Source organism: Bactrocera neohumeralis, chromosome 4 (genome assembly GCF_024586455.1).
Source record: "Bactrocera neohumeralis isolate Rockhampton chromosome 4, APGP_CSIRO_Bneo_wtdbg2-racon-allhic-juicebox.fasta_v2, whole genome shotgun sequence".
NCBI lineage: Eukaryota > Metazoa > Arthropoda > Insecta > Diptera > Tephritidae > Bactrocera > Bactrocera neohumeralis.
Genome location: NC_065921.1, coordinates 78,231,788 through 78,245,347, shown reverse-complemented (window position 1 = coordinate 78,245,347; position 13,560 = coordinate 78,231,788). Strand labels below are relative to the sequence as shown.

At 36.9% G+C, this 13,560-nt stretch overlaps 1 protein-coding gene across 1 annotated transcript in view; it reads left to right on the top strand.

Annotated features, from left to right (window-relative positions):
- The first annotated feature begins 839 nt into the window (after window positions 1-839).
- LOC126755505 (uncharacterized) overlaps window positions 840-13,560 on the top strand; it is a 50,427-nt gene continuing 37,706 nt past the window's right edge. Inside the window, exon 1 of the mRNA XM_050468124.1 lies at window positions 840-2,446. Coding sequence (XP_050324081.1) covers window positions 1,376-2,446 — 1,071 coding nt within the window. The 5' untranslated portion in view covers window positions 840-1,375. The remainder of the gene's footprint in view (window positions 2,447-13,560) is intronic.

The window sequence follows — 13,560 nt, the reverse complement described above, 5'->3', positions numbered from 1 at the left end:
AATTAGTCAAGTTAATCGAGCACACTTTGCAACAGTTCATTTTCATTTTGCAGGATAACAAAAATATTTGTAAAGAAAATTTTGAAAAATAAACCCTCATTAATTTATTTTACTCGCAGCTGAGACCTTCGATGAAATGTAACGTTGTAACGGTGTAGCAATGAAATAACAGGAAATAAATAACATATTTAATGACAAGGAGAAGACACGCTAATACTTATTTTTTAGACGCACACACACACACACACACACATGCTTGAAGAAATGAGCGAGTATAATCACAAGGCCGTTGAAATTAAGCTGCGTTCTGCGTTGCCGCATAACAATTTCAAGTAAGATCCTCAGCATTTGAGCGCCAAGCAGCAATCAACAACAAGCCTGTTTTCCCGTTAATGCCACTTTACCTACTTTCGCTCAAAAAGTTATTAGTGCAACCAAAACGCGCTCCCAACGCTGCGCTACAAACAAACATGCCACTTACTCGCATGCATGTATGTATGTATTTGTGTGTGTGTGTGCGTGTGTCATGTGTGCGTTGCCTTCCAACTTCGCTCACACACCCCTAAAACGGTAGCGCTGCTGCTCTGCCATTGTTGTTTGCTGTGCTATTTGTCGTTTGGCTGTCGGTAGTTGAGAAGTCACTATCAACAGCCCCCCAAAAAAAAGCTTGATAAACACTGCGTAACCATTGTATGCGAGCATTACGAGCAACGCTACGACTTGGCGCGCGTCTATAGCAGTGACGCGCCGCAGCGCAGAAAGTATTTTCGATTTTGTGTATTCGTGTATGCTACGCTATGCCGAAGTTGCGACCAACAGCTGGAACTAGTTGACGGCCGGCAGTGGAACGAGTAACATTGAATCGGTTGGCTGGTCTCTCTGGTAGCAATACGGGCACGACGCACGGGCGTTTACGTAGAGCCTTCGCATTTTAAACATAAGCGGCTTGTTGTGTGTCGAATTTGAAGTGGTGCAAAAAGGAATTAATAAAATCTAAGCAATTCGAACGCCCATATATTGCACGTAGTGGAAGTTAGTCGGTAGAAAAAATTAGTTGGCGTTAAAGAAATAAACAAAAAATCGTCAAATTATGTGAATGTGTGCGCGAAGTTTAGTGTTTTTCGTGTGTTTGCGGTAATTTACGTGATATTTGGGGTTGATCGGAAGTGCTGACTGCGCTGTCTACTTATAAAATTACATACATACATAGTATACCGTTGCGTCGCTAATTGTCTATGTAACGCGCGCCGTCTTCCGTGCATAAATCACCGACAGCGCGTGCTTGAGTTTGTGTGTATGTGCTTGTGTTTTCCGTGGCGCATATTTCAGCAATTTCCTTGTCCGCGCGCGCTTACAAAACACTCGACCGTCGAAGATGAGTGTTGTGTCGACTTTGCTGGCTCAACAAGTCTACAATTGGCAGCTGGAGGATTTTGCTTGTTTTCGCAAATGCGGCGAAATCACCGTGTCCCCAGATGCGCAAACCTACGGCATGAATTGTCGCTTCTGTGCCGGCATTTGTCTGCAATTCGACGTTTTCATCGAGCACATACGCGAGGTGCATGCGGAGCGTGTCAGCGCGCTCTATCAGCAGACGGACGCGTGCGGTGGCGAGGCTAAGTGTGAGCAAAGCACACAAACACCAAACGAAACCGAATTGGAAACCTATAATGATTATGATGACGACGCTGCCTTCATAGCTGCCATTGCCAATCACACTGCCGACGGCGACGTGGACGGCGACCACGACGATTTCGATATCGATGTAGAGTGCATTGATGGCGGTGACGAGTGCGCTTTCAATTGCAACTATAACAACGCCGTTGTACGCGACGACGCCGTCGACGCCAACGTTGGCAGTGACACTGACACCGACTCCGCAACTAATGCCACGGCACAAGTCTCGCTCCCACCGCGTCGCTATCCACAACGCCATCGGCGTCGCACAGCTGTTGTAAATGGTAGCAACGGCGAAGGCGAAGATAAGCCGCGCAAACTATGCCGTTGGAATGAAGCGCCGTCAGCGAAATGTAATGGGACTTTGGGTAAATACAAAACACTCACCAACACGCAGACACCGCCAACACCGGCACCGACACCATCGCCCTGGACAACGCCAGTGCAAAATGTTAAAGACGGCAACAACATTGTGCACGCGTTTGAAAACGAAAGCGAAACCGCGACCATTGCAATGGACACACCCGACACGCTCGACATTAGTTTGGCGGCGGCGCAAATAGACATGAGCGCTTTGCTGGGCGCCGAGGACGACGACGACGATGTGGATATGCAGGCGCATAACAGTGTACCGGAAGCGCCGCAAGCGCAAGTGGACTTGGTGTATATAATGGAAAGTGCAACGCCAGATGGTGTCATCGAAGAGGAGACCGTGGTCGATCCATTCGAAATGGCGCAAGGCTGGCGGCGTTCAACAGATTCATCGGAGGTGAGTGCTTGGTGTGCGAAAAAGCAAAACGTGTGGCCATAAATTAGTGTGCGAAATACAGTGGAGGGTTGCGCAGCGCACGAGAGCGCACGTGTGTGTGTGTGTGTGTGGTTTTAATTCAATACTGTTATAAATTGAAATGGGTTAATGCGATCCACATACATGTATGTTTGTATGTGTATATGTTTGTATTGTGTGCAAAAAGGTGTTGCGCCGAACAGTAGCGCTCCTCGTTGGGCAGGTGTGCCGAAAAGCGTGCGGTAGGCGGCGCGGTTGGCCGGTCAGTTTATTATTGTAAGCGGCGGCAGGCGGATGCGCGGCGCGAGTTGTGCGCTGAGCGTTTATGTGTGTTTGCGTATGTTTGTAGCGCTTTGTGAGGTGAATGTAAAATGATATGGAAAAATTCGCGTCGGTTTTTAGTCCGATATTTACATAATTGCTTTCATTTGCTGCTTTGTTTGGTTTCTTTCTTTCTAAATATTCCGCACAATGCATTCTCCTGACTTAGTTCTTAGAGAATTGTATTTAAATGGCATTAAAAGTGTTGTTGACACGAATATTTGTTTTTATATCAAAGGCAGATTGCAATTCCAAGTCGTGTTTTATATAAGACACACACACAACCGTAGAAAATGCACGATATTTTCGCAATAAACACAGACAGACTTTGTTTAAATATAATAAAATTACAGTAAAGTAAACATTCTAGCGTTGCAAATGCCGTAGCCAATAGTAAATTATTGCAAAATCTAATAATATCTAATAATATGCATTTAAATGTATGTATATTAGAGCGGGTCGCTTCAAAGGGAACCAAAAAATTAAAAAAAAAAACGAAAAGATCGCGTTTGCGGTAAATTATCTAAGGAGCAGATGGATCATTCTGCACAACTTTGTCTAAGAGACTGCGGGTCTAAACCGCTTTCGAGCCAGCGATTTTTAAGGCGATGTTTTTCAAGTATTTTATAAATTTTTCTCGTCAATTGAAATTTACTACGGAGGTGCCTTTTGACATTCTATTGCTCATTTGTCGGAATCGGCAAGAGCGGACAACTATATCACGAACATTGTGACAAAAAAGTACCCGAAAATGAAAAAAAAAATCGCTAAATATTTCATTATTCATCAATGTTTATTTTGACTCCTTCAAAGTAATCCCCTCCACATGTAAGTTCTACTTATGCCAACGATTTTTCCAATTCTCGAAACACTTTTCATAATCACTTTTTCGGCGAATTTTGTTCCATCTCTTCGATCGACTGAAAACGGATTCCACGGAGCGACAATTTCGGTTTGGAGAACAAGAAAAAATCGCACGGAGCCAAATCTGCTTGATCGATTGTATTCGTTGCGTATTTATTTTTAAATTCGGTCACAACCGTGACTCGATGCGAAAAAAAAGTCATCTTTATCAGGACGAGTCGAGCAAGGACGCTCTTTATATTCAAAATTTCCACCAAATCCTTCACACGGACTCACGTGAGATGACGAGCTCTCTTGCCATCTCTCTAACACTTGGCTGACGATTTTCAAGCACTATATTCTTCACTTTTTTAATATTTTCATCAGTTGAAGAGGTCGTCCAGAACAAGGCATGACTTCAACGATCTCTCGACCGGTTTTAATGCTTTATACCACTCGAAGGCTTGTGTTTTTGAATCATTGTAAGGCTTTTCCAACATTTTGTTTGTTCAGATTTTTAAAACTTCGCTATAAAATCGCTGTCACGAAACCTGTTTTAAACACGTAGTCTTTAAGGCAAAGTGATTCAGCATGATCCGTAGACCATTTCCCGCATACGCCATTTAATGGTAAAAACAAAAACGACCCGCTCTAATGTATGTATTTGTATGTAGCATATTGCTGGCACCCACAAGTGTTTATTTTTATAAAATGCATAGTTTATTACCAAAATTATTGCAAATGCAAGTCATATTTGGCATTTTTGGCTCCGTATTTGCATCTTGCAACGCTCAATTTGATATTTTTCTCCTTCAATCGAGTATTTATCGAAATTTGTTCACTAAAATTGCAGAATAGCCGATCTGCGTTGGATTTTGCCTTTCATTTCCTCAACCCACATGCAAATTTAGCACGAAGCAAAATATATACAATTTAAGCAAAAATTTGCAACTAAAACACAGAGAAGCCAAACTCGATTTTGCCTAATTTTGAAAAAATGGAAAAAAAAATTAGAATTGTTGATTAGGTGGTAGAAATCATGTTTTTGACAGTTAGAAATACCTAAATGTGACATGTGTGTAACAGTGGCGGGCAAAAGTTTACATATACACCATTTTTCAAGAGGAATTAATTCTAGGTATTATTGTATTTTAGAATTTAGTTGGGACCGTTTACATCTATAACAGCTTGAAGCCGCCTTGGCATCCATTCTATTAAATTTGGCAACTATGCAGAGATAATGTTGTTCCAAGCTCTTACTATGCGTTCTTTGAGTATAACAGCGGTAAAAATCTTGTTTTTTTTTTATTTCTACAGCTTCTCCCCAAAATTTCTTAGATACATTAAAATAAATTGAAAATTGTTATTTTAGTTAGTATGTTTAATTGTCAGAGATCATAATAAAGCAGCCAAACCTTAATGATTTGCACCCTGTGCTTTGAATCCTTATCATGTTGGAAAATTCAACTTTAAGCGAAGTCGAAATTATCCACCAAAATTTACTATGTCCCACTTGCGACTTTTACTTGTAAGAATCCATATTACCCTCTTATTCCCTTTATTGGCGTTCGAAAACACTCCAGCTCTGAAGGTATTCGATACAGTACCCGCCGGAGGAAGCAGAGGAAGAGGAGTACCTCCACTCCGTTGGAAGGACCAGGTGAAGAAGGACCTGGTTTCGCTTGAAATCTCCAATTGCCCATATTACCTTGAATAAAGTCTAAAATTCCAACTCTGGAGGCCGCAACAGCTCTACAAACCTAACGCTGCTCCCATCGTACTGTAGTTTTGGTACTAAATTCTTCGGTTCAAGCACAGACTTAGTTTTGCAAACTTTTTTCTTCCATCGGTATTAAAAATATTAATATATACATCTGGAAACAAAGTATTTTTTGCAAAAATCCATAACCTTTTCTTTACGTTCTTTGCCGACTTCTAAACGGAATTTTCGTTGTATTCTGATTTAAAAGGTTTCTTGTGTAGTATTCTGCTGTGGAATCCGAAGTTGTTTTAAGTTCTTTTTATTGTTTTTGGATGATTACTCTTTAGTGATCTATTTGCTATGTGTTCGGCTCATTTTGCAGCAGTGACCCTCCACTATTTGTCCACTTTTATGAGATTCAAGTTGAGGTCTCTATGAGATAGCTTTCTCGAATGCGCACCGAGTAGCTTTACTTCAGTAAAGACACTATTTTTCTAAGTTCTTACAACAGTCTGCACCGTCGCTCGATTCTTTTCTAATTTCAGTTATTTCATGTCAAAAAAACTTACGCTTCAAATAAAAATTCCTTCAAACCAGTATGATATATTGTAGTTTTTAGGTAGGCTGCAAAAAATTAGATCAATAGGTCACATGGTTCTTGAAACACTTTGCTAATCGCAATGGGACCTTTTGAAAAACCTCATTTTGAGATAATCACTAATGAATTTAAACGGTCGACACATACTTGGGGTCACTTGGAGGAAGCGCGTTGTTGACAACTATAACTTTGGCTATAGTGCTCAGTTCTTTATGAAATTTGGAAGCAGTAATCTCAAAAGGTTATACTTTGAGAAAACACATTAAAATTTTTTCGATATTTTCGACCAATACTAGGGTATGTACCATATATAACCCTTTAAGTCTTGTGCAGCAGCGGATTTTTCTTTTTTTTTGTATTTAGCCAAACTTTGTCTTTTTTAACCACTTACTCTAAAATACCAGGTATTTTCTTACTTAAAAGTTCTTACTGATTTCTATTAATTACAGTCTTCGATTCGCCACTTCTTCTGTGCTACTATAAGTTGCAGCTTTAACCGGTTCGGCTTATAACTTATCACTTTTAGGAAATTTTGTAATATCACTAACGCCAAGCATTAATACTTGTCTTATCGAGTTTACGATCCATTGTCGGAGTAGTTGCTCACCTCTCTAAAGGCGGTTGGGCACCGTTTTTGTAAATTTACTGCTGCCTCAATATTTCTCTTGAAAAGGCAGGTCAGTAAGCCTGAAAGAGTATGTAGATAAAGTGCCCAGCTCATGGACAGTATCCAGCAAACTCTTATTTCAGTAATCCTTCTCACAAGTTGTGATTCATCTGTACCAAAAATCTTACTGCTCCACTACTGTTAATATATTCTATATACTCCTTTCTCCTATATTCTATATACTCTTGTAAATTATATGTCGTCACTAAATATCATTGTTGAAAAGCTATAAAGGTTACAAAGTATAGATTTTATTGGAGCGAATGAAGCACAACTTTAGCAAAAGTGTTTGAAAAATCTGACAGTAAGCTTAAGGGGTTCTAATTTTATAAACAGTTCATACCTTCTATTAGGAAACATTGGTTGTTCTCAGAGAGAGATAGAGAGATACGACAAGTGAACCCCAGATCTATATATACGATATGTATAAAGTAGTTGGGAACCGTCTTTCATTCAGAAAACTTGTTATCTTGTCTATCACGCTCATCTTCACCTTCAGGACTCCACAAGTGTTTAAGAAAGGACTGTCAATAGAAAAGCAATGCTTACTGCATCTGTTTTCTCATTGAAGGATATTGATATTCGAAAACGGTTCAAAACACTTTAAAAAGAGGAACTGTTGTGCCAACTTCTATAGAAAAGTGAAAGCATGGAGTTTTAATTTGCGACATTTGTTTCTGGTTCCTTGCTGAGCTCAAGCTTTAGATGCTATTTTGAACCAAGATTACTGCATAAAGAAAGAAAGACTGAAATAAGTATGACCGTATACATATGTATATTCGAAAAGAGCACCCCCTAGCCAATACAGACTCAGCAAAACAAAGGATAAACGCGTAAAGAGCTTCTCACACAACTTTGCGTGAAAATTGCATTATCATAAAATAGTAAAACGGCCAGACAATTTAAACAAAAGCAGAAAAGCTATCAAGTACAGGCATGTTACATTACATATGTATCTACATATCTATACATATTTTATTTATATGAAAGATTTGTAGTTTTTGTTTTCAATCTTTTGTTTCTTCGTTTACATAATAATAGCCAGGCAAAAAACATTTTGTTTTCCCAAGAGTACAAAGCACAAGCCAATATTTGTAAACACGTTTAAAAGAAAAAAAATTCAGAGTATTCGTTGTCGGTATCGCGCGACGCAATGACCTGCTGATACTGCAAAATAAAAACGCTAAGTAATTTTATTGTATTCAATTTTTATCTGTAAGAAATTGTGGCATTTCGTTGTTCTGCACACTGATAAAAACCTATCAATATACAGTGGCGGCCAAACAAATAGGAACATGTATTTTTTATATTAGAAAAGTGGGCTAAATATTTGTGCAAATTTTAGAATTTTTCCTCGGATAAAAAACAGCCTTTTTTCAACAAATTTTTTCTCATATAAAAAATGTAATATTTTATTAGAATTTTTTATTTTTACAAACATACAAACATACACTACTAAGAAAGAAATTTTGACATTTTTGGAAAAAACATATTTCAAACTCGGCCATTGCGAGGCAATTTCCTGTGGCCCGCGTTTGCACGATAACTCCTTACAGGGTCATCTAAACTGAAAAAATACGTGTTTTAGTTAAAATCTTAATTCAGAACTTGGACGAAGGAAAAAAAACTGAAAATTGGATTTTTGGCAGACATTTTTTTTACAAAAAAAGGAAAATTTCAGGGAGTTCGCGACATATTTTTTTTTAATTTTTGTAAACAAACAAAAAAATCTTCGTCTCAAGTCTTTAAGAATTGTATCTCAAAAAAGAGTTCGCGATATTTTTTTTTTTATTTTTGCAATCAAAAAAAATTCTTCGTCCAAGTCTTTAAGATTTGTATCTCAAAGACCTGTGTAAAACTTCATGAAGATCGGTTGAGTAGTTCTCGATAAATCAGAAATATAATTTCGAGAAAAACGCATTTAAAGACGGTACACTTAGCATAGCTAGCCTCGAGCGCAGAAATTCTCAAGTCAATATCTACGAAACTATTACTCGGATCAACTCGAAAATTTAGGACAATATTCTAGAGGTTTGTAGAATTTAATAAAACAATAAAAAAAATCGGTTTTTTGAAACCCGTAAACCCATGCAACCCCTTAATAGGAGTGCTTCAGAATTACAGAATTCAGATACAGAGTTGCAATTATGGAAATATGAAACGTTATTTAATTTGATTTCAAGTGATTTCCTACAACTTTAAAGGTTCCTTAATGAGTGGAGGTATACTGAATTACTGTAAAACTTGAAAAATGTTCTCGCCAATAAAACATTGAGAGTTTCATATTTATGTAACACGTTTTCAGTTTGCGTTTGTTCTGCTAACGACATTGATTCTTCACTGAATAGCATACATTTGTCTCATTAAAGCCTCTCTACGGAATATTGACGACTTTTTGCTTTAAAAATATCTGAAATCATTTTCAGTGCAGTCAATTCAATTTCTGTTAAGCATTTGCGCTTTCGTTTCGCCACTTTTACTCGCAAACACTTTGCTTCGTATGCGAACTGGCTGTTCGTCTAGCACTTGTCGTTGCTGTAGTTTGTATCTCTGGTGTCGTGTGAGTGTGTAAAAATGTGAATTGATATGACGTACTCTCTATGACTTAAATTGCATTTGAGTATTGCAATAAAGGGAGAGGTTAAGTGATTGCATATACATACATTTTATAGACTCATATATGTATGTATGAATATATTTTTTCACAAACATTTCTTAATCACGAATATATTAGACTTTCTTCACACATATTTGAATATTTTTGCGGCGAATGCGCTAAAGCTTTCTTAAATTGTCTGCTGTTCTGGTTTTTAATTTTTATAAAACCAATTTGCATAGACAAACTCGTTTCCTAATTGCTCGCATTAAACAAATATTCAAAAAAAAAATGCATAAATAAACAAATAAATTAGGTTGACAATAAAGGAAAGTTCATTGTTGTAGCCTTGTTTATACGGCAACTTGAGGTGCTTGTACTGTTAAATATGCTGAGACTTCCAAAATCATAACTCCGTTTAATTAAAACAAAGCTTTAACTCGGCTAAGCGGTGTCTATGTCAATAAAGAAGGAGAATATATTTTTGCTTTAATCGTCAGCTGAAGAAGTGGTCTCACAAAAGTATGATAGCTAGACAAATTTGAAACCTTTCGATCTCAAATCGGTACTAAACGTGCTGAGCTTAAAACTCGTTCGCTGAAGGACTAAAATGTTTTTATGAATACCATTTTTTATAGCAAGAATACTCTCTTAGATTTAACTTTCATTACAATATTAGTCCACTGTGCCTCAACAGCTGTTGGGAAAATTTCTTTTGCAATAATTTTGCAATTCAGCGCATTCAAGTTTCAAACCGACTACTCTCGGTGTTATAGTGAAGCCATCAACCATTTCATTGGACTTATTAAGAAAAAACCATGATCTTGAAGTATAGAAAAGTTAATTTGCTGAAAAGCAGAAAACTAATTGACAATAAATTTGGTTAGGTTATGTGAAGTGGTATTTTAAGGGATCCGAAAAAAGTCAGAAATGTCCGTGAAGTCCGTGAATTCTGCTAAAAAATCAATCTGTGGGTATTTTACATATAAGAATGCAATCATGAGCATGTTTTAATACGATGTGATTATTATACATCATCTTCAATTACAAATTATTTTATCAATATGACGTCGAAATTCCCCAACAATCTAGCCAATGGCCAACAATGTAGCCAATGACCAATAATCTAGCCAATGGCGCTCCAAAAATTGCGCGGAAACCGAAAAAATCACTTCAAAGTCGGTCAAAAATCAAATTGATGCTCTTTGGTCCTTTGATTGCATGATGGGGTTGTTTACTCAGAACTCGTTCAATAGGGAAAAAAGAGTTAAGCGGAATACAACTTGGTTGTTTTGAGTTTTGATTTCATGGATTTTTCACCATGATAATGCGCCGTCACATTCTGGAATTATTGTGACTGATATTTGGCTAAACACGAAACGAGAGTCGTCCGTCAACCAACGTATTGTCCAGATTTTTGATTCTCTGACTTTTTTCTATATTCTAAACTGAAAAATCTATCAAAAGTCATTCGCTGAAGGCACTGAAGTCTATTCCAGCCGATTGTTGTTTGTGTATGGTAAATTTAGCGTTGGGATGCTTGTACTGGTTTAAAAAGAAGTCTATTTTGAAGCTGATAATAAAGGCTTGTATTAAAATAGTGAAAATGTTGTCAGTCTGGATCAAATTTGATCAGTTGGTTTTTTAAAAAAGATGAATTATTCTTTGAACTTAAGTTTAAGGCAGCCAAATTGGTTATAAAGAAAAGTTTTAACGCCAGTATCTTTCAATGCTCTGAAGATGGAGATTAATTTAATCGTTGCTTTTAAGATTTTTTTTTTTGTTTAAGTCCACGAACCAGCAATTAATTAAGTTTTTTGGAGTATGTAAGAAAAAAGAAATGGTTTCTTTCTCATTATATTAAAATTTGTTGAATAATATTTTACTTTTCCCTATTCAAATGAGGACTTTCCCAACCAAGCTTACGGCCATGCACTTGAAATATTTACATTATTAGTCACCTTGGTAGGCGAAGTAGCCCTCTGAAGTTAAATATTTTGTGATAATTATTGTTTTAATCATACTTGTATTACATAGACACCCATATATACACAGAGTACCTACTTAGAAACACAGCCGTGGCTATAAACAATAGCGTGCGGTCGGCTTTGTTTCCTGACCTTTTTCTACATTCTAGGGTTGACTAGCATATGGTTGCCACATGTTAAACGTACACTCCTTACGTAAATATTTGTTTGTGGCTACAATGAACTTCGCTTATCGGTAACCCGTTCGTTTACTCCAGCGCAAAAAGAGCACTTATCTGCGGCAATTAATGCAATGCCATGCATACACTTACATACTTTATACTTTTCAGCATCGTGGCATTAAAATAGAACTGGAAATACATATTTATAATCTATCGTCTGTTGTATTATTTATACTTTATCGCTGGCAATTTGTCGTTTACGTGACGTTACAAATTAATTTCATAATTTTCATCGATGCTTGAGCGCATGCTTGTGTTATACTGACATGTTCCATCGTTATACCTAAAGAAGAGTAGCAGCACTTGATTACAGTTGTAAGCGTTCTTCATTACAACATCTGATTAATTGCTATTTCAATTAATAAAACAAATTGTTTATAATTTAATGAAGCAAATTAAAAGTGATATGCTTTTTAATTGCGAAATATATACTGCAAATGTAGGTATGTATACCTACATACATACATACATATATTCATTATTGTACTTTTGAGAAAAGCTTTTCATTAAGATCAGAAGCAAAGTTATCAATGAATCGATTATTTACAAAAAAATATCTACATTTTGTCTATTTCTGCAGCAAAACTATCGATTATCTTGTAAAATCATTAATCAAAAATTCTTAAAATAAAATTATCGATTGGTTTTACAACAAAATTATCGACCCAACGTTTACCAACAAAACTAATCGATTATTTTTCTACAGGTTAGTGCTGTTTTTTTGAAGAACAAAGTTATTTTGATTAATCGATTATTTTATATTAACATGGATACGTTCACAATAAAATTATCGATTGTTTTTATACTGAAATTGCATCGAACAAACGATTATTTTCCCAACGAAATTATGAATTAATTGATTGTTTTGTAATAACATTAATCGAAAATGCCTTGCAATAAAATGATCGATTGTTTTTACAATGAAATTGTCGTTTGTTGTTTTTACAACAAAAATTACTGACCAATCGTTTGCTTTACAAATAAAAGCTGCTTTTTAATGCAAAGTCGTCGATTAATCGATTATTTTATCAACAAAATTTATCGATTATTTTACCAAAAAAGTTAATGGACTATTTTCACAACCAAATTATCAGTTAATCGTTGATTTTATAGCGAACTTATCGAACTACTATTTTCCCAACAAAATTATGGATTAATCGATTATTTTTATAACTACATTCACGATAAATTTATTTCTCTCACAGTTAAAGCCTGCAGCTCCTTATATCCAAGTATTTTGCCCTTCAGCACTTACTCAAGTTAAGAAAATAATAGTGCAATAAGGACCGCGTACCAAAATATCTGGAAAGCCTTGAACAGAACTGTACTATATATCCCGACGTTTACTTTATCCAGACTACAACGGTATGCCTCCTGATGTCTCCCATTCAATATTTGCACACTGAGGCCCACATGCTCCCCGTTAAAGAGCATAATGAACTCCTCTCCAGCAGTTTTTGCTATTCTCCTTTCATAGATTAAAAATAAAACAATACGCCGATCAGACTTTAGACGCAAGAAACTACACCGACTTCCTCTCAGTGAATGGCGTACTTGAAGTCAAACTACCACCTATTGCAGACGAAAAGCACGAGTTGCCGTGAGAATCGTTTGATACTGTAGCAGGTTAAACTCCTATTTATCTAGAATCGACCCCGACTTATCAAACATATGTCCAGCGTGTAACGACATGACTTGACACTAACCACACACATCTGACACATGCCCAGCTAACCCTACACATCTGACAGCCTTCTCCTTATGGTCCAACCCCGTCGAAACAGCAGCTTTTCTGGGCATACCGTTAGATGACCTCGATGGCAACTCTTAACGGGGACCAGATATCTATATATTTAATAGATACTTTGCCTAGGTGATCCGCTTTGCGGCGACGTGAATTCTACAGTTATCCCAAAAACAGTTTAAGCTATGACTGATTGCAAAAATTTTTGCTGCGGTCTATGCTATTCCTCTTCCTGTGTATAGTGCCGCTAGTAGCACAGTAATTCGGAATCGGTTTCTCGAATACTTCTTCAAAAGCACAAAGTGGAGTTGTTCTTGTGTTTTATTGAATAAAAAGGAACAGATAATGATAAACACTGTGAACCGGTTTCAACTATTCTTGTGGCCTAGGCACAGGAAGCAATCTTGAATTATCAG